The sequence below is a fragment of the Akebia trifoliata genome, chromosome 3 (assembly GCF_017979445.1).
Source record: "Akebia trifoliata isolate Shusen 1 chromosome 3, ASM1797944v1, whole genome shotgun sequence".
In the NCBI taxonomy this organism is placed as follows: Eukaryota; Viridiplantae; Streptophyta; class Magnoliopsida; order Ranunculales; family Lardizabalaceae; genus Akebia; species Akebia trifoliata.
This window is the reverse complement of record NC_141377.1, coordinates 58414510-58437027: the sequence shown is the minus strand read 5'-3', so window position 1 is coordinate 58437027 and position 22518 is coordinate 58414510. Positions and strand designations below refer to the sequence as shown.

The window sequence follows — 22518 nt, the reverse complement described above, 5'->3', positions numbered from 1 at the left end:
GTCTGGCAAGTCAACGAACTAAAGAGTATTTTAATCATTTTTGTTTGTCTAACATAGAAGACCCTGATCAGGTGCTAGTCATCACTTAAAAATGCTGGGTACCTCAAATATTTACCAAGACATGAAGGTGGTTTTTCTAAATTTCCATATTTTCTTCACAAAGGCATTACATACTTCTTGACTGTGATCTTCAATGAGAGACTAATGAAAAATGGTAGAAATACCCTTTTCTTCAACATTAGGATTTTTTATGACACTTTCCATACATTTTGGTTAATTACTCATATTTGTATCTACTATTCTATTGCAGAGAAAGAAGTTTCAAGGAAAAATACATTATTTCATAGAAAAATAGATTTCTTGAGAAAATATTAGAAAAAGTAAAAGAGAGTAGGGTTTTAGTTTTGGGACGGGCGTAATAATGAGATAATGACATAAAGATATGAGAAAAGTATTTTTTTTTGCTAGGGCTGAATCAAAAAATATTTTCCGACAAGAGGTGAATATTGCTTTCTTTTCTTACCACTAATTACAATCATGCACTTACAAATTGCATTTTTCGAAAAGAAAATCATTTTTCTCATCCAATTTTATATACAATCACACAAATCAAAATAAATAAATAAATAAATAAAGTTTTAACTTGGGTGATTTAGCCAAATAAATGAAGCGTTCAAGACATTTTGGGAGATAAAATCAAGAGTTTTGTGTGGAATCAGGTGATACTAAATAAAGCAAAACTTTAAATCTAAAGATGGTGTAGGTGTGGGTATTTTAGTCATTCTGTATTAATTTCTTATAAAAGACTATGGTCAAGGAGTAAACAATCAGTTTCAAATATCCATCAAAATCTGGAAGGGGCAATGCCTAAATCATCCATTTTTCGGGTTGACTCAGTTATCACGGACGAGTCAACAATGCAGACAGACAGAGCGCAGAGTCTGAGACAACAACAATATTTGCAGAAACTCGTATAAAGCTTTGTAGTGGAGATTGGGCAGAAAGCTTTGAAAATTCCTCACGCGTTGCCGGACCACCACTAAGAAAACTAGGGTTTTCTTTCTCTTTTTTGGATTTTTCTTCTTGGCTTCTATCGAGATGACGAATCTTCTCCGCTTTTTCTCTTCAATCGCTTTTTGTTCTATATGATTCTAATTCGAATTCAAAATCAGAGATTCCACTACTCTTTTTTGAGAAAATTTTGAGTTTCTCAATCTCTAAAGCTCTCTCCAATTACCATTTTCAGATTCTTCTGAAGAGTACGCTTTGTTCTGGTAATTTTCTTCTTAGTTTTGGTTGATCTTCTGTGCTGAGGTTAGGATTATAGTTTGAATTTGAATCTAGGGTTATGTTGAATAATGATTTGAATACAGTTTGGGTATTAGGGTTTGATTCAAGGTGCTTTTTAAAATAAAATAAAATAAATCATTTTGACATGGGTGCAGCTCAGTTTGATCTAATCTGATAAGGGAAAATTAACCTAATTTGCTAAATTGGATAGAAATTTATACTTGTCTAGGGAAATTAGGCAACAAAAGCTTTTTGTTGTTGGGGTTGCATATTTGTATTTATTTACTTGCAAAACATGCCTTTTCTTGGTGCAAAAAAGGGCAATTCAAATAGTGCCTCTACACTTCTTGTTAATCCAAGGGGAAAATATGAAAAATTGGTTGCAATTTACAAGTGTTCTAGGGAAATTAGGCAACAAAATATTCTTTGTTGTTGGTATTTTAATTATGGAGCTTTTTCAGTGGATAAATTTGTCTTTTGTTGAGTTTACGTTAGTGGTGGCGTTGTTTCCAGTTTCACACCAAGAAAAGACATCTCTTCGGGACAGAAAAGATGCCATTTTGGCTTTAAAAATTGTTGGACCTACTTACCGAGAAAAGAAGAAAGAATCGTTGGACTTATTGTTTGTTTCTGTAAACCGAAAACTGTTGGGTTTGATATTTTAATAGATTTGCAATTTCGCCCTACTGATTTGCAAAATTTATATGAGGAAATAAATTACTTTCAAGAGGTAAATATTAATACACATTGTTCTGAGGTCCTTGGTTGTTTTGGACAATTGAAGTTAGGAGTCAAATATTTTGGTTTTGGAGGCTTTTTTTCTTTGAGTTCTTTTGTTCGTTTCAAATCCTTCTTGCCGATGAGTTTTTGTTTGCTGTGTGAGTTTGGTTTATAGTCATGGCTCTAGTGAAAATTGTGATTGTGAAGGCTAAGGCCTTTATGGTGGTAGAGATGGTAATGGTACTTACAGATGATTTGGTCAAGTGTGACACTTTTGTTGGAAATCGATTTTTTTTCCAGCAGTTTCTTGGGTAACTCTTTTCCCCCTCACTTCCATCCTTTGAATATCTTGTATCATCAATTATCTGGTCCTTTTTCCAAGAAGGGGTGTCCTGTCAAAGTATTTATGGTATGAGAAGGAGAGGTTTTGTCTCAGATTCGATTTTAGGTGAAACCTTAATGATTGAGAGCAAAGCATTGAATTTCTATTTCAATATTTATTTTGGTTAGCCTAGAAATGGAAATATTTTGATCAATGTAGAAATCATTACAATATTTTAAAACGATGGAAATGTTGTGGAAATCTTTATTGAAACTTCCGGAAATGATAAAATAGGTATTATATCACACTTATTAGGCCATCATTTTACAATATGCAACCATATGGAGTGTGGAAAGGAAGATCACCAACATTTTTCCATGCATACGCACACGTATTTGAGATCCAAATAGTTAAATACGATAGTATTCTACATGGAAACTAGAATAACAATGTCACATTAACTGCATACACTTAAATACATAAATCACGTGCTTAAATGATCAAATTATTAAGTACAACATAAACATGTTATTTTATTTTTTATTTAAATATGTATGGCTAAATTGTTAATGTATTCACGTTGATCACAAGGTGAGATTTTTAGTTGTTTCGGTTCATTTGATTTGTTTTTACCAATCAATTTTTTATATTAATGTATTCAATTAATTAAAGCATGGATGCATACTTGTTTATATAAATCTACTAATATGCTTAGAATACATGAAAATAAGATGATATTAATATTTGACTAATCACAATTCACTCAAATTAATGTATGACAGTATGAAAATTAAGTACATTTTTTATTAGTTATTATTATTATTGTTTTTTGGATGGGTGAGCTGGACTTGAACCCCCGACCTCAAAGTTGTTTTGCTAGTTATTATTATTATTATTCTTGTTGTTTTCAAGTCCTTTGTACAAGCAATTTACATTTTTATCTATAATTTTTTTAGGGAAAATTACTAAAATGGGGTTGTTTTTTAATTAATTATTAATTTTTTTTTAGAGAAATTACCGAAAATGATTTAACATACTGAACTGTGCAGTGTTTTTTCAAATCGTTGGACTACAACGTGTTAGGCTTCTTTTATATTTGAGTATTGTAAAGAGTAAGACTAGCCTAACTAACTTAGTAAGATTTGAAATCTTACTAAAGGGTCGTTGAGTTCACCTCCCTTAAAATAATATTTTGTCATTTTTTTTTTTCAAATAAGTTATATGGAGTATTCTGTTGGAAAAACACAAAATAAGATATAAAAAAATTGCTCCATTGTGATAGCCGCTATAACTATTGTACTGGTGAATTACAGTTAAGGGCCACGACTGCCGTTCCACTCTTTTTGTTTGAAAGGTGAAATAATGTGCTATTTCTTATTCCTTCCTCTTCTTTGCCCTTCCTGTCAGGTGCATGGTTGTTGAGCCTAAAACAGCTCTATTTGTAACCAATGGGATTTGATCTTGAAGTCTCGACATTTTGTTTTGGTTGGATTACTTGCCACTAACATTGTGCTATTTGTGAAATTAAACATTAAGTAAACTTGCATCGTTATCAACACACTTTCTGAGAAACCTGATTTGGTATTATTTTCTTAAGTGATCTGATCTACTGATTTGGATGCTTGATACTTAAGCTGCGAGTGGAGTGGAATTCTGTTCACCATGTACTGCATTTCATGCAAGCATGAAAAATTCATTGATACAAAAATCAAATAGATGCATTCCTGAGGAGTAGTGTGTTGCAATCTTTGAGAAACCAAGATTGGTAAGTTAGTATGGCTCCGGGAAGCAGCATTTATAAGGAGGTTCCTGAATCTCCATCCGAAGATATGGAATTGTCTACCGCAAATGACCAACTAGAGAATTTCCAGCTTAGTAAGCCTTCCAATACTTGCACTAAAGCAGGAATATCTTCTACTAATGGTGTGCATGAGCTTCTTGAGTGCACAGTTTGCACTAAGTCAATGTATCCCCCATACACCAGGTCTTTCTCCTGTCTTCTAAGCTTATGCTCTATTGTTCCTGTGTAAGATGGCTGCGATCATGTTTGCCATCGAATTGAATTATTTTTTAAATAATGTTTGTCAAGTCATCTTGAAGATTTTTGCGATTAGTTTTCCCAAGGCCTAAGTCAATAGTTGGGTAAGTGTCCCCATGGATGTTGATTTTTTTCTCCTTCTCCCTCTATTAATTTGAGAGTTTATATTGCCACACGAACTTTTGCTAACACCACCCCAATTCATACGTAAATCACCAAAGAAGTAACTCACATCTTGAGGTGGCATTAGTAAAAGTTGGTGTGGCAATAGAAGCTCCCATTATTTTATAGATACATTCAATCACTTGCCTTTTATCTCAATGCTATTTCGGAAATTCTTGCTCCATTAGTCTTAGTTTTTCTGGAGTTTCATAAAACAATAAAAAATATTTCACCACTAATATTTTTACCATGTTATATTCGAGAGTTATATTTCCTTTGCTATTAAATTTATTTTTCCCATTATTTCCATTTGTAGTGTCCTAATGGTCACACACTCTGCTCGAACTGCAAACTCAGGCATAATCACTGCCCTACTTGTCGCTATGAACTGGGAAACATAAGATGCCTTGCTCTTGAGAAAGTGGCCGAGTCCCTTGAACTCCCCTGTCGGTATCAGATCCTTGGATGCCCTGACGTGTTTCCGTATTACAGCAAGTTGAAACATGAGCATCTGTGCAGATACAGGCCCTATAATTGCCCCTATGCAGGTTCGGAGTGCCTGGTTACCGGTGACATTCCTACTCTCGTAACTCACTTGAAAAATGATCACAAGGTGGACATGCATGATGGGTGCACATTCAACCATCGATATGTCAAATCCAATCCACAAGAAGTTGAGAATGCAACTTGGATGCTCACAGTAAGCCCTTTTGTCCTTCCTTTTTTTAGTTTTTTTCAATGCTTTATAAGGTTGCTTTATAAGTTGGTACACTTGATTATATTGGAGTTGCTCAAGTTATATTACTTATGTAGTATGTCCAAATGCACATCAAGTGGGACACTGGGGATTGATGCCCACATATGCACATTGATTTATGGTTTTTTTTTTTTTTTTCTTTTAATTTTATTGTTTACTATAGTATTCTACATTTAGTTTCTTCCTCTTTTAACTCCAAATTTTCTCTGCAGGTTTTTAATTGCTTTGGACAACAATTCTGTCTCCACTTTGAGGCCTTCCTGTTGGGAGTGGCTCCGGTATATATGGCATTCTTGAGATTCATGGGAGATGAAAACGAAGCGAAGAACTTCAGTTATAGTCTAGAAGTGGGTGGCAATGGTCGGAAACTAACATGGCAGGGGGTGCCAAGGAGCATTCGGGACAACCACAGAAAGGTCCGGGACAGTTATGATGGGTTGGTTATTCATCGGAACATGGCACTCTTCTTCTCTGGTGGCAATAGGCAGGAATTGAAGCTGCGAGTGACTGGTCGCATATGGAAAGAGCAATGACGACCTTAATTATATTCCTCTGTTTTCGAGGCAAGGTTTATATTCACTCTTTATTAATGAAAATGTGAATAAACTTACTTCCAAGAACGAAAAATGGTTATCCGATCTGGTACTTGCTTAAGGACTTGTAAATTATATATAGACTATATATGACATGTATGTGAATTATGGTTGTCATGCACGTATGTCATCTCATTGTCATTAGTAGTGCTGGTTGACAGTATCAAGCTATCTGAGACATGATTGGTTGATGGCAGATATTTTGAAAATCTTCTCCCAGCCTTGTTGCCTTATGGCTACCTGGAATTGATCACCATCGGTTGCCTGAAACCCTAACCCCTAGGATGGTTTTTTTCAAAATTATACTGATAGCTTAGGGTTTAGCGAAGGATTTGCATTATAGAGTACCTCAATGTCCAAGTTTCTTAAAACCACTAGGGAGAACCATTCTCAAGGACAATACTAAATCCCAATTGCAAGACCCTAATTTTTGTGAACTCACTTTTCTCCATCAAACAAAATGAAAGAAAATAGAGAGGATTTCATTCATGGTTTTTAAACTTGTCGGAGACCGTGATGTATCAACTGAGTTAGTTCCATATCAGAGTTGAATGAGACCAACTCACAAAGTATTTTGAAATGATCGCGTATCGTGAGATAAACAAGTTGTCTCAGACAATATTTTCCAATATCTCGGATGATACAAATGAAACAGTGCAGAAAATTATTAACTCACGAGTTAAATAGGACGTATCGAGTGAGATTTTTAAAATCTCGTCCGAATTAACCGAGACAATGAGTTAAAGCCTCAACCTTCTATTCTTTCACCCCCAAATCGATTTTTTTTAATTATATATTTTTTTGAATTCATTTTTTTAATAGAAATCATTTCTGAATTTTTTCAGATTTTTTAAATGATTAAAAACCATTGTCTCAATGTCGAACAAGACGAGACGTATCATCCGAGTCAACTTGGTATCTCAGCTGAACGAGACGAGACGTGATACCGAGTTTAAAAACCATGATTTCATTAACGTACCCCTTGAATCAGTGGGGTAAAGGGAGGTACCCACTCAAATTCTATCAAGTGAAGATCTCTCTTACGATAACAGAAATAGTCAAAAGTCCTTGCAGTTTCTTTATAGCCCACATTATTATTATTATTATTTTTTGATAAACACGTTTTAATTATTATTATAATAATGTGATCCATAACTTGGTGCTGGCGAGAACATGGTTTCAAATCTCTTCTGAGTCTGAGACCGAGACAACTTGTCTGATTCGTCTTGGTGTCATCTCTTAATTGTGTCATTGTTCAGCAGAGACAACTCAAACTTGATGTGTCTCTTAAAAGTCAGTCAATTGTGTCATTGTTGAGCTGATACAACACAAATAAATATGACAACTCGTCCGTCAAAACAAGTTTTAAAACCATGGGCGGGAATCAAACCTAAGTCTTGGGCATTATCACCCAAAGATTTTACTAAGTAAGCTAACTAGCACTTACCAAATAGGCCCAAAGTTATTCCCAAATATCCGGCACATGAAAATTAAAAGTAAACCCTAAAAATTGAGTTACTGCCATCACATCATGCATCATATACCCCTCGGGTTTCTTCCACCAAAACCCATTGTCTAAATTTCTTTTTCTTTACAATCTATTCTCATCTGCCAAAAAAAGTTGGATTGAAATACTGAAAATAAAAGAGGATGTGAACTCGCTTTCGAAAAGAGCAATCATAACTTTAGACAGAATTGAATGGAAGCACAGGATGAAAAACACAATGGACCAGCCCATAGTATAAACTAATAACCAGCTCATTACTGCATATTATCTGGATCAAGGAACCAGTCACTAAATGATATATCCATCATATAGTCGTAACAACTGAAATATTATTATTATTATTATTTTTTTTTCATCAAAGAAAAATCAATCTGATTATATTATAGGTTGTTAAATGAAAATAAAGGGATGTGGATAAATGGAGGGGTGAAATAAAGAGAGAGAATATCAATGATATAGGATGATAACCAATGTTAATAATTGTAGTTTATTCTGACTTAGGCTTTTGGTTTTTCTTCTTCCACAAATTAACAAAATAACAGCATAAGTAGTAAATTACAATTATTACCATTGGTTATTATAAAATTTGAACATTAAGGGTCGTGCCCCATAGTTCATTCTTGACACAGTCATCCTTCTAAGTCCCCCCCCCCTTATGTTCTCCTATTCATACAACTCTCTAAATGTAATAATACATGGTAATTAAGACAATTAAGACAACAACCAGTTACAAGAAGTGAGTGGTCAAAACATCAACAAACCTTGTCTCTATGAAAAACTTTGCTAATGCTCCCATTTTATCTATGAAACCTCTTTTCCCTAAGGATCTGAATGATTGAGCATGGAAAATGAGTGGAAAAATTATTTTCCCTGGAAATGTACTTTTCATGTGTATCATAATACATTTTCCTTGGAATTTATTTTCTCAACCAAAGTGATATTCCGAACTAGGTGAAAATATTTTCCCACCCAAGCATTTCTCAAAAGCCCATTGTCATTAAACTGGGAAGAAGAAAAAAATCCTCAATTTCCTAAAAAACACACTTAATCCAGACAATCATTTTCTTGCAGATTTCAGCATTTTCACTTCATTGTGAGCCCATATAATTAGAGGGACTTTGAGGAGCTTGAATTGAGAGGATATCTGAAGCACTAAAGCTGATTCAAAACTCTAATCCAACATACCTGATCTCTTCCAGACATCCTATTGTCTAGTGAATTTTTTTTTTTCTGACAAATTCCCAAAACACACTAAAAGAGAAGCATAAACAGAAATATGTCCAATTGGAAGTACTTGATTTATCGACTGAAACATCAAGAAAGAACACAGTACAAGTACTAGTACTTATACTCAATAACACACAATATGGAATTTCTCATTCTTAGTTAAAGAAAATGGAAATAAACATCAAGCAGCGGCTTCCAGCAACTGCTTCACCTTAGTAATGTAATCGCCCATTGCCTCATCTTGTGATTTTCCTGCAAGAACAGAATCAGAATAAGAATTCCAAGACCAACATCAAACATTTCAACTTAAAAACGTTCCAGGGTGGGTGGGTCCATTACCTTCAACTGCCTTCCATGCATCCCACTTTGCTCTGTCCCTCATATTGAATATACCGGGACGGCCTGCAATGATAACAAGGAATTCAAGAAACGGAAAATCAACTCAACTAAGGAAAATAAATTACTAAGTTATTGCTTATCTTAAATAGCTGGTTTGTTTCATCTCATATATTAAAGCAAATATCAGGTCTATAATTAGGACTTTCATTCGTGAATTTAACATTATTACATTGATATTGATTATTACATACTGGTGTTCACTGGTCCAACAGTTGCTTGCTTGTAAAGCCCATAAAGAATAAGCTTGTCCTCGTTTGTTGTGGACTCAGGTAAGGTCTTAGCTTTCTCAGCATACTCCTCAAACTCCTCCTGCGACGTGTGTAAAAGACAACATATTAGTTCAAGCAACAGTGCAAAATAACAACAGCAATTAAAATTTTCCTTTCTTTCTAAAGAGGAGTTACATCAACATTTCCAGGAACCAAACCACAAAAAAATTTCACAAAGCCAGAACCGCAGAAAAGGTAATAACTTGCTTTTCGAAGAAAAAAAAACAGCCAATCTTTCATGGACTATCTGTTTCGTACACCACAGAAAATTAAATGTCTACCGTTGATGGCATTTGATGGATCTCTTAAGAGTGCTCCTTTAGAGACTACGCAAACGGAGGGGCAAAAGGAGTGAAGCCACTCGACTTGAAGGAGAGGAGATAAGGAAGCAACTTTACCAAAGGTGAAGGAGTAGTAGGCTTTAAAGTGCCATAGTATGCTAGCAGCAAATGGAGGCCCTGACTACACTTGATATCAGTAGGCTAGGCCCAGCAAACAGAGGATGAAACAGAGGCTAAAGAAAGTGGCTTAGCTCCTAACTCTAAACTAGGTAGGTGTAGTTTTGCTCCAGTTATTACGTAATAAAACCTCTTGCATTCAAGTTTTAAGTCCGACATTCATTGCAGTTGGTTGGTCCAATCCAAACATGTCCGAGCTCATTACTAAAAGGATAGACACAAAGAGCATGAGCAACTTAAAATGGAGATTTCCAGAAGTGGCAATCACTGATATCTTGGTTATTAGGGGGTACACAAGGATTCGGGTATTGAGAGGAGATATAATGAACTTGTCTTAAGAAAGAATGACTTTCAATATGATGGAATGGCGGAAAGAGATTTGTGCAATAAATTCCATACAATTGTGATAAGGCTTATGATGGGTGGTGAGAACTTGCACTGCTATGGGGTAATGAGAGAAACATTTTCAGACCCAACTTCTTAAACAAATGCCTTGAAAATGCTGACTTCTTTTATTCAAGGTCAATACTGAGAGCATCATTGTCTGGAAAAGCACTTCAAGAGTCAGAATCTTATTGTGATATTCCATAACCTTACATGACCTTGGTCCCTCTAGAAAAAAGTAGTGAGATAGATCCTCCTATGACGGTGTCCACTCTCATTCGTTTTAGAGTAGTGCATTAGAACCCGTTGGTGATTTGAATACCAACGGGATTGAATATGTTGGGCTTCCTAAACTGAGATGAGATCATCCAACCTCCCACCTAAATTGATGCAGGAGCATCACATTACAATAGTCTCAAGACACATGGTATCAAAGAAGATGAGACAACAAGTACCCCACAAAATTAGATTATTTCATCTATTATTTTTGGAAAAATTGCCCTTGATAGATATATACTAGTAAGCTACTTAGGTGTGAGTAAAACATGTTCTTTTGATGAACAAATCAAGAAAAAGTTTACAAGATGAGGTACCAAGTCTGGACTGGTTCCATTAAGAGGAGAAAGAAAATGACTGTTGCCAGAAGGCTCCTACAAGATTACTTAGGGTTTTACTTCAATAATTTTTTATAAATCCCACTATACTATTAAACCACAAAATTTTAGTAAATACCCATTTTACTATTTAATTTTTTTGATATTAATGGATCGTTAGATTGAGGATAGAGACATTTCTCTTTGGTTTGATCTTCTTCTTTTGCGCCACAGCACCACCGACGACAAGAATCCCCCCACCCCCCAAAATAAAAAAATAAAACTAAACTTTTTTCATCTCTGTATGGCTCTTCGAATTACTTCTCAAGTAAGAGATCACACCAAAAAACTTTGATATCTCACCCAAAACAACAGATATTTCATTCAAAAAATCAACAAAATACTTGGTGGACGTATGTAGGATCCATCTTTGAGCAATCATATTGGCCTGCAAGTGACTCAGATCAGCCCCAGAATAAATATATATCTATTAAAGTAATCTGATCTAAAGATATTTCTCACCGAAATTCATTGAGGTTGTAAGATCTTTCCTTGTAAGACCGCAAGATTCAACCTTGCTATGAAGCTTAAATAACTCAAACAAAAGATTAAAAAAAAAAAAAAACCCTAAGATCGAGAACTGCGACATTAACGCAAATCTGGATGAAATTTAATGTGATCAGAGCTAAAAAGATCTAAATTATCAAAGAATCAGATCAATTGGATTCCATTTGTTAATGCAGATTTCAAGTCGTCTACAATTCGACTATAATCATAACCAATAAAGATCCAGAAAAAAAAGAAGAAGAAAAGAATCAAAATCAGAAATTAAACGAGAGAGAAAGAGACCTTCAAACCCATTCTCTCTTCCAACCGATCTTCTGCTTCTCTCCGCCAAATATCAGTGATATCGTTTGCTCCGCTCCCATGATTTACATGAATACACGTTTATATAGAGAATCGATAGATAAAGTGGACAATATTTCTTCGTAAATTACGTTTATACCATTGAAAAGGTTGTATGCAGGACAGATCATAAGGTGTCAGTCTTATAGCTTATCCAGCAATGCTCTCTGAAATAAAGTATATATTTTGTCAAAATTTCACAAATGTTGTTTTAGCTACTCTTCATCAATTTTTTTATTTGTTGAAAATGAACTAATCTTAATAAAAGTCGTGATCTCATATTTTAGAATCCAAAAATATGATTTGATACTACAAATTTCTAAAGAATAAAATTCTAAAAAATAAAAAAAAATATTATTTTTTACTATTGAAATTTAATTTTAAATTTTGATAATTTGGTAATTGTTCATTTTAACAAATTGGATCAAGTTAAAAAAAATATATATATTTTAAATTTATTTTTTTGAATATGGGTTTTTTCATAAAATCTAGAAGGACCTTGTATTGAATTGTTAATGTGATAATTTATGTGGGCCCAACAACCCTTAGTAATTTTTTAAACCTTACTAAATTAGTAAGAAAAACATTTTTATGTTATATTTTTATTTATAATAAGTCAAAGGCCTTTGGTACATGTAACAAATCATCTCATCGATTTTCAAGTTTACTACTTTAATTTTGACATCTAATGAGTTTGTTAGAAGTGAAAAAATGTATTTCGTTTTTTATTCTAAAGAGAGTACGACACCTAATTAGGGGTGCAATTTAATTTGGTTCAAATCGAGAATCGGACAAAATCATGAGTTTTGGATTGGTTCAGTTCGGTTTGGATTGACTATCTTTTCAATTTTGGGTTAACAAAATGAAGACCTGATTAATTCGATTCAATTATTGATTTAGGCATTGTAAAGAGCTAAATTAAATCGAGAATTAGACATATAGTATACAATGGTGTATTTAACGAAACATTCTAATATTTTCCTTTTAAACTTCCATCAATATTCCTTTCAAAAAGGTAAAGTAAAAGATAAATTCTCTCCAACAAAGTAATCCAACAATTTTCTTTTACATAATATTATATATTATATTACTTTGAAAGAAGAAACTCAAGCAAAATACTCAAATCCTATACGGTGTCTATGTGGCATGTTTTAGTTGGAACTTAAACTACTCGAACTCTTAACCAAATCATGCATACAGCCCAATGTGTTTATTCTCTAACCAAAGAGTGCCACGTACACTTAGACACTACTCATAGGAACGGGATACTATACGGGATCACAATTCATAAAAGGAAATGCATGTCTTCCTCTTATCTCTCTCTCTCTCTCTTTTGTCACTATGCAAGACTACTACCTCCAAGACTTGACATTTTTTAATTTAATTTTTGCCTCTCAACTCCGGCAACTCATCCATTTCAGCACATTTGACTCATCTCTCTAGTTTTCTTATTTCATTCGGGTCATCTCTTTCTGTAGTTTTCTTCTTTCAATTATGAAACACTTTTATTAAGAAATATTTATTTATTCAGGCAACCCATAGAACCGAACCGAACTAAGGTCGGTTTGGTTTGGTTCTTCTATAATGGAATCGACCTAGGTTGGTTCGGCTCTATTTTTCCCCCACACCAAACCAAGGTGCACCCCTACGCCCAACAAGCCTCTTGGAGATGCTCTTATGAAAAACACTTTCCTTAAAAATTAGAAAGAAAAATTCCATGACTGGCCTTCAATGTTGGCATGGAAAAATCTTTGTATGGTAGTTCTGGATCACAAAATATTAAGGAATTTTATATAATTTTTAAAAAATGACTTTTCACAATTGAATTCTAATCTTAAATTTGAGAGTTAGATGGCCATCTATTTCCAAAGCCATGGATCAAATGAAAATAAAAGTCTTTATTTTTTTAAATTTGATCTAGGTCAAGAAACACTTGCTAATGGTATGCTTTTTAACACGAAATATACTAAATAACGAGGGAAAATTGGTATTTCACTCTAAAGCTTTTAACAAATTTAAAAATAATTTATTTACCAAAATCACATTTTAACGGAATTTGAAAATAATTTATCCCATCGAGTTAGAATTTAGCAACTGTGATTTTCAATTACTAATTTACTAAGTTGGCATGGTTGATTTTTAATCTTTGATTGATTTATTTTACCCAAAAAAAAGTAAGTGTGCAACAGAGACACTTTTAAGAGAACCACAATAGTTTTGTGTTTGTGAAAAATGCATTAGCATACCATTATGTTTAATATTTTTTCATAAGCCAATATTAATTATATGAGTAAAACACAAAAAATGCCTATGATTTTAAAATCATTGGTCTAGATATATATTTTGAATAATGATGAACGCACACGGTTTTGGTACGTGGTAAGGTGACAGAACCGCACATCTTCTTCCTATATATTCGATGAAAAAGATCTATGATTCTGTGCCCTTGCCACATCAAAAGTGCATGCATTCATCGTGACTTATACATTTTTAAATAATTATAAAAAATAACATGCATAGATTTATTTTTATTTTTATTATAATAATACATTTTTTACAAGAAATCCATAAGACTAAGAAATACTAAAGCTAAAATCACAAAAGTAATACTAGAATGGATGCCCCTTTGGTAATAAAAAAAATACTAAGTAGCATTGAGAATACTCGAGTGTGCAGAAAATCATAGGGGTTTTTCTCGAGATACAAGTGTTATACACTCAAGAAAAATTGATGGTTCTCTACACACATGCATACTCAAACACAAGGATTTTTTGTGGTTCCCTCAAGATTGAGGAGCGTCCACAGATCCACATCGATTCCATTATATAGAGAATTTTTTTTATTATTTAGATTACACCATTTTACCGAACAAAGAGAAAATATACCTCCAAGAAAGCGTAATTAGAGTTTTACATTATCACCTATCTATTAAATGCATGATCCAATGCCACATCATACCTTGAGATTCTAGCAAATCCTCGTCTCAATTGGAAAGGATGATGTTGTGACACTCCAGACAATTTATAGTCCTTTATTTTCTTTCCTTTTCATATATCTACTCTATTAATTATGTTGGGACACTTTTGATGACCCTTCAAAATTAAAATATCTTCTTGTTCTTTATGGTCTTATAAACACTCCTCCATGATTTGTTGAATATTTAAGATACCACCTTATGTGTTTTTAGAGTCGTGATAATCTAACCACCCCGCGTGGCATACTGAATTAACTATCTGGCATGATAAGTTTGGGAATCATAGATCTACGCTCATCAGGAAATATGTTTCCTTCAAGATACACTTTTTTAATGGGGAAGCGTAGTTAGGTATCCCAAAGAGTACAGATCTATAATTCCTGAACTTGTCACATCAAGATAATTGATTGAGTTTGCCACGTGGGTGGTCAGCTTATCACGATTCATGTTTTTATAAATACCCCTCAAGATATCTAACATTTTTTTTTTTTTTTTGGGGTGAGGGTTTAATGTTTTGGTAACAGTTTGGGTAACCGACAAAATGGGTTTTTGTCCACGTCTTCCTTAGCTGAAAAGCATGTGGATGACCATGTGAATATGGAACCAATTAAAGGAATATACCTCCCTTAAAAAGAATACAAAATGAAGTCACACTGAAGACCCATGCCAACATTGGAGTAAATGGGTTTGCACCAACTTACTTGACACTAAATATTAAGATAATTATAAAAGCACCCCACGAATTAATAAAGTCAACTTATACTATAGTCGAATTATTTTGTCTTATTTAGGTTAAAAGTTTTTATGATGACAAGATCATTCTCACAAAAATCAGCCCATTCTAAAATTTTAATCCCATCAAAACAAATTCAAAATTTGTAAATTGTCCATTTTTTGTGTAAATTAGTTTTGATGGAATTAGAAGATTTAGAATTATAGAGATCAGTCTCACTAAAAATCAATTCATTCCGAAACTTTAAACCCATATAAGACAAAATAATTCAAGTATGGTGTTGGTTGCCCTTATGATTCGTGGGGTGCTTTTATAATTACCCTAAATATTATCTCTTTATATATATATATAGTTGTTTGCCATTCTCAAAATCGTAAATGAGTCTAGGACCTCATCTATGTATATTGAAGATTATATTTCTTTGATGTGGGAGCCATAAATTTGCATACATTATTCATCATCCTCATGACACTTTTTGGTCATTATCATCTCATAAACTAATTATTCAATATCGAAGTGAAATTCTTCAAAGAATATTCAAAAGATATTCTTAGAATTATAATAGTGTATTTAAGAAATTGTGGTTACGAATTCAAAAGGCTTTGGCAGATATTAAGACGTAATGTTGTAAATTTATAAATAGACATCTTCCCCATAAAAGGAGGGGAGGAAGAGTTATGATGAATGGTAGAGGGGACAACCAATAGTGGATGAAATTATGACTTGAAATGGGACGGATTTTATTCAAAATTTGAGTGCATTGAATCCAAATTTAATGGGTTTGATTACATCAAGTATATTCAAATTAAAATATAGTTTGGATATGGGTTGATGTCCCTTGATACGAGTCTGGTCTACCAAGATCCGAATGATATATTACTTTGCAAATTGAATTTTTATATTTTTCAAATTATCTTCCATCAACTAATAATAATTGAGTGTAGTGGTCAAGATCTCTCTACAAAATGAAAAGATTATGAGTTTAAGTCACTATTTGACTACATTTTTATAATTTTATTTGAAATAACCTTGAATGGTTTGACATTATCCAACCTAATCGACCCGAATATAAATTTGATGAAAGTAAAATGATTCAAATATGATTTTCCTTTTTAGATCCGAGTCGGATTTGAATCTAAATAAACAATTTGGATATAGATATGGACTTACTCATATCTAGACCGTATCAGATCCGTTTTAAGTCCTAGAAGAGATTAATTGTATTATCTTCATAGATTTTTCATAGTCAAATGGCTTCATGAGTTCAGAGACGTACCTAACAATTTGTCAAAAACCTCATCAACAAATCATCGACTAATATTCTTTTTTTTTTCTCTCGATCATTCTTTTGTCTAATTTTATATTTTATGATGCATCTTACAAGGGATCAACGGCAACCCAAAAAATGCTCACATTTGATATTTAGAGAGAAAAAAAATTAGATATCCTTAAAAAAAATTAAACTTCAAGAATTGTAATCTATCTCAGTGACAATAAATAAATAAAAAAGACCTAGGTGGTGGTTAAATGTGAGAGTTGATAACTCCCATGACTTGATTATTATTGTTCATAGGAAAGGGTTAATGCATGCGAACTCGTCAACTCTCTAAATTCTAATTTTGGGAGTATTTCAAATCTTACCCAAAAAAGGCGAAAGTTGTCTCCTTACGAAACTAAGGAGAGAAGAAGATGAATGATGACCCTTACGTGTGATACATGAGTAAAATTCTGTTGTGATAGACGACAAGTTATCTTCAGCAATAATACAAATTAAAATGAACAAAACTGCGCATAAAAGATTTGTCTCAATCATTGGAAATTTAAGCACCATAAAAAGAGACTTTTTTTTTTTTTTGGCTAGGCAAGCTTAAGTGTGAGGGACCCATAGAGGTGAAGGTGGGTTCAATCAACACTCCTCAAGCCTCACCATAAACAAAGGCATAAAATAACCTAAGGAATCCAAAAATAGGCTGGAAAGATGAGGTTTTGAAACCCCATCAACTTTTATGAGTTCTACATTAGGAAGTTGACCCCAAAAAAGACTAAACTCTCAAGGAATACTCTAGCTTTTCAAACACGCCTCTAATGGTTTTCAAACTTACTTTTTTTTTTTTTAATAACAATTTAAACTGAAGTTTACACCTTGTTATCTCCCAAACTCCAATTTTTCATTTTTTTTTTTTTTTGACATTTTCGTTGGAAACATAGTTGTTTCCATCGTTAGAGCCCTAAACGCAATTGCTTTAAGTAAAGAAAAATCATAACAAGTCTATATCTCAATTGAATCAAATAACGCTTGCAATTTAAAAAAAAAAAAAAAGTGTAAAAAATTGATTTCAAGTATTTTAGGGTTACTTTTTTAAAGAAATAAACATAACAATCGTATGAAAGTATAATTATCATTTCATAGTCGTCGCTATGGTATCATAGTATAGCAATCTTTTCGGTGAGATAGCATCAATACAATATAATGATTGGTGAAAATGAAAAAAAGAAAGTACGATGTAATAATGATCACTACATTAAGAAATTAAAACTACATTATCATTGCAATCATAAGTTTATTTTTTCTTTTGTTTTTAAAAAATAATAATAAAATATTTCAAATCCATATTTTACATTTCATTTCACATATGAATATTGTTATAACACATTTGAGTTCTTGACATTCCTACAACAAAATGACCACGTAATACAGTTGCTTGCAATTTAATTATTATCAAAAAAAAAAATTATTATATTCTTACATAGTCAGCATAATTGTCCGTAAAAGTTAAACATATTAGTTGGCCAGAGTTCATCCGTGCCTAACATCTCTCTTTGAGGTTAAGAGTGTAAAACCAGAAAGATAAAAAAACATTTATTATGAAAAATCTTTGGCATTAAGAGGTAAAAGAAAAAAATAATAAAATTAAGAGATCTTATTAAGAAAGGCAGAAATGATAAAAAGGAAAGATTGTAATAAAATTGGAGGGATATTATTTAAAAATGAGGAAGGAGAGAGGAGAGAAAAGATTATAAAGTTGAAGAGGGTGAAGAAACTACACTTAAGTATAAGAAAAAATTATTTAAAAAGTAACGATTTAAAAAACAAAAAATTTTAAAGGTAACAAAACATTCATTTGAACAAAATGTTTTCAATTTTTTATTTTGAAAAATATAAAACAGTTCATGTCCAACTGTCACTAACTGCTCGTTTAAGGGTACAAGTTGTCCATCAAATCCAGGTATGCCTTAAACATCATGTTTTCAACAAAGATTATATTTTCACAATTGTTGGGACAAATATGTGTTATTTTCCACTTGTAGTGCACGATTGGGATAGGAAATAGTCTGAGGGTGATTTCAGGATTTTACTTTGTTGGACATGTGTAGAGGGTATTTTTGATATTTAACTATTTTTTTGCATAAAACATTCAAATCAACTGGATGCTATCCACTTCAATCGATTTAAGTATTGTAAGTTTTTAAATTTTTTTTGTTAAAAAACATTATTTTTTCATAATTTTCCCTAAAATGTAACTCTAGATGGATTTGAACTAAGAAATTTAATTTATATGCAGTAATAATAGGTGGAGACATGAGAACTAATTCACGGATCGACCACTATTGAGGAGAGGATAGCTTTTTAAGTGAGAGGGTTCTGATCTACGCCACCTCATTGAGGAGGCACTTCTACTATAAAATAAATTTCCACAAATTTCTTAATAGAGAAAAAAAATAAAAAATAGGTTGCGCGTTGCAATTAATTAACTTATTAAGAAGCGGGGGCTTAAAATTTTGAAGGAACCCTTACAAGTGAATTACACATGACATTTCAAGGAGGTATTCCAAATTTTGGTGGAAGTGCAAGGGTATGAAAAAGAAACGAAATCATGGCATATAGTTCTGAAAGAATGGCACGAAAGGTCTGCATTAAGCAATAAACGTATTTGTACTACCTATTTCTTAAAACTGAATCTGAATACCTAAAGAAATCCAATATAATAACGTTTGAATGATAGTAGCACCATGGTAGAAACTACAGTTATCAAACCCAGGTCCCAAAATTTGAACCATCACACAATAGTCTGATTGGTTTACCTTATCATTTCTTTTCTTCCTTCTCTGCCTCTGCAGCTCTCTTCATTCTGACGCCAACATGTCGCTCGTTCATTCTCTCAACACGGAGCTTGGCATATGCCTTGAACGATTTCATCTCATCCGTAATCTTCACAAGCTCAACAGGTACATTGTCACGAACAATGGGCATGTAAGGACCTTGGACCTGAGTGGCATTGGCAAGTTCCTCGGGACTAGAGTCACCAGCCTGCAACAAGAAGTGCGTTGGAGACAAGATTTTTTTAAGGAACATAGGTTACTTACTTACCCATGACTCTACAGGTAGCCATTAAATTAGATAATTTTAAACGGGCTAGCAAGCTTTTTTACCTTGAATTTACGGGAGTGTCTTGGGAAGACAACTAACTTAGCCTTGTAAGTCTTCAACCTCTGAACATTAGCTTGGAGACCCTCCAGGGAACGGTTCTTCCTGCGGTGATCAACAGAAATGCCAATAGTTGGAGCAAGTTTCTTCGGGACACCTGCAGCCTGGGAATTACGAGGTAAAAATATTTTAACAAAACATGATATCATTCTACCAAAAAAGAGAACAAAGCCAATAGGAATTAGAAAAATCACAAATAAAAAAAGAGAGATTCTATTGGTACACCAACTTTTACTAATAAAACACAAATCCCTTTCAAATTAAACACTTGTCAAGGTGTAATTTGGTGTGCTTATAAAGTACAAGTTGGTGTGTTAATTAATAGAAGCTCTCTAAAAAAACATGATAAACTGTTCTCAGTCTGAAACCCTCCACAAAAATCTCTCTATGAATTACAAAATGAATTAATGTCTGTTGGCATAAATGAGTGGCAAGCCAGATTGATTACTATTTCAGAAGAATTTAATAGATTATTGAACTAATAACTAAAAGATTAGAAGAAAACTGTAATCAACTCCTCAATTTCATTCATAAATTTCAACCAATGGAACAGGAATTTGCTTGTTCCAGTTAATGATACCAGATAACCACGAATCATCACCAAAACAGATGCACGAAAAAATGAACTCAAGACAAAAAAATTTGAATCACAAATCATATCGCACCTTGAGTTCTTCGAGCGAAAATCCCCTACCAGCCCTGACCTTCATATTGTACTTTAGGGTCTGCCCATGAACAATAGGGCGAAGTGATCCAGCTGTAGGCCGTGGGAAAATCTTCACGGCTTTCTTCTGCCTTGCTGGAATTTCATGAAAAATAAATATCATAAATCAACCTTCAACCTTAAAAATGATGTGTAAAGCACAACAAGCAAATTCTTAAACCTAGCATCATTTAATCAATAGAGAAAGATCGGAACAAGGAAAAAGAATCCAATTGGAAAAAAAAAATACTTACCAACACGTCTTCTAGTCTTACGAGCCGGTTGGTTGAACCAAGTCTTAACATAGTTCTGCCAATGCTTCTTGAAATGCCCATTTGGCACAACATTGTTATGCTTAACCATGATTTACCTGTACAAGGACAACAAGATTGAATCTCGACACACCAATGTGAAACACTATTTATCAATTTTTTCATGGGATCAAATATTAATATGTAACATAATTCATAGCAAGGTTTCTAATCTCTTTATTGGATCGTTCTCGGCACCCATCGAAACCAAGATGATTTGGTTAAGCAGTCTCTTATCGGGCAAATCAAACCCTTTCAAACTAACTCGAATGGATTTTATTAATATATATAGTTATTTTTCTTCTATTATAAACTAGAATACCAGATAAATAGATATTTCAATCACAAAATCCATATGTGTATGTTTTTAAATATAAATATATTCAAAAAACACAAAATTGATCTTAAACCAATGGTCGAGTTCTCGAAAAACAGACGGCTCTTCAAAATCCCAGACGAGATGACTCAGGATTTTAGACGCCGATTCACAATGCAATTTATGCTCGAATGCCTTCGAACCCGAAACATCCGTTCTCGTCAGAGAATTAAAACCATGATTTATATTGATCAATTTGTAATTATTATAGCAAAAAATTTGTAAGATTAAATGTGTTGAAGATCTCCATGAACAGAAGAAGAAGAATCGAAAACCCTAGAACTTGCATCGTAGGCAGCTATTTTCTATGGCTTTCGTTCTGCAACACTAAAACAGAGGCAAAGATATAGAAATTGAGATGGTGATCAGTAAAAATGGAGAACTTACCGGAATCTGACACTACGTCTCCGGGAAATGTCGACTTGGCTGGAGAGATCTACTCCCACCTCTCTCTCTCTCTCTCTCTCTCTCTGTGCAAAAGAAATGGCCTCTCTAGTTTTAAAGATAAACCCTATACAAAAAACCCTAGCTTGGACGGTCAAGATTACTCGATCCGGGATTCACATTGAGAACTGAAATTACAAAGATATCCCAAGTGTTGGATAAAAGTACTAAATTGTCGCTACTATAGCATGGGCTCAGAGTCTCACCATTTGCTTCCACAAAGCCCATGATGTGAACCAAACATGTGGGCTACTGTACCACGTGGCATAAAATCCAACTCTTGATGAGAGTGTCGATGGATCAGATCAGACCCAAATCCGATCCATTCTCATCTGATAAGAATCCTATTTGATAGCCTATAAGATTAATTATTATCAATCGAAATGACGGGCCTTAGAGCAATTATGCAAATCATATTATATATTTTTATTTAAATTTAGAAAGTTTATTTATATCTTGTATATCAGACTGGGTTTGGTCAACCTCTGGGCCGATCCAACTTTTTATTTATTTATTTATTTATGAAATTTGGTTCCTAATTTGAAATTTAATAAATAAATAAATAAAAACCCAATTTGTCCAATCCAATTTTTATTAGATAGGTTTCATTGGAATAGATTTTTATCAAATTGGTTCTAAATTGAATCAAAATTCCATCTCTTTCAGCCTTCAAACCTCAAGAACAAAATAGGAATTTCGAGAAGATAAAGCTAAAGACCGAGATCGAGGGGTGTATGGTTTCTCAAGGCTCACACCATCAATTCTCTATCCTAAAAATCCTATCAAAATCCCACCTTGCTTTCATTTTGTTTTAAATATTTTTCTTTTTCAATCCAACATTTTCAATCTCATCTTCATCATTTTAT

General features: G+C 33.3%; 2 protein-coding genes and 1 pseudogene across 3 annotated transcripts; 1 reads left to right on the top strand and 2 right to left on the bottom strand.

Moving 5' to 3' along the window:
- The first annotated feature begins 912 nt into the window (after positions 1–912).
- On the top strand, positions 913–6003 carry LOC147408384 (E3 ubiquitin-protein ligase SINAT2 pseudogene; annotated as a pseudogene). Its single transcript, XR_015175730.1, has 4 exons — positions 913–1274; positions 3740–4356; positions 4849–5232; positions 5502–6003. The product of XR_015175730.1 is annotated as an E3 ubiquitin-protein ligase SINAT2 pseudogene (transcript).
- Positions 6004–8666: 2663 nt separating this feature from the next.
- ACBP6 (acyl-CoA-binding protein 6) lies at positions 8667–11728 on the bottom strand. The gene is made up of 4 exons (XM_086437363.1): positions 11569–11728; positions 9207–9324; positions 8956–9018; positions 8667–8868 (listed from the first exon to the last, which is right to left on the bottom strand). Exons 1-4 carry the CDS (start codon positions 11578–11580, stop codon positions 8798–8800), a joined length of 264 nt encoding a protein of 87 aa, XP_086293489.1. The 5' UTR covers positions 11581–11728; the 3' UTR covers positions 8667–8797.
- Positions 11729–19247: 7519 nt separating this feature from the next.
- On the bottom strand, positions 19248–21749 carry LOC147408382 (large ribosomal subunit protein eL13z-like). Its single transcript, XM_086437362.1, has 5 exons — positions 21596–21749; positions 20776–20891; positions 20484–20617; positions 19764–19922; positions 19248–19641 (listed from the first exon to the last, which is right to left on the bottom strand). The coding sequence occupies exons 2-5, from the start codon at positions 20882–20884 to the stop codon at positions 19420–19422; spliced, it is 624 nt and encodes a 207-aa protein (XP_086293488.1). The 5' UTR covers positions 20885–20891; positions 21596–21749; the 3' UTR covers positions 19248–19419.
- Between the last annotated feature and the right edge of the window lie 769 nt (positions 21750–22518).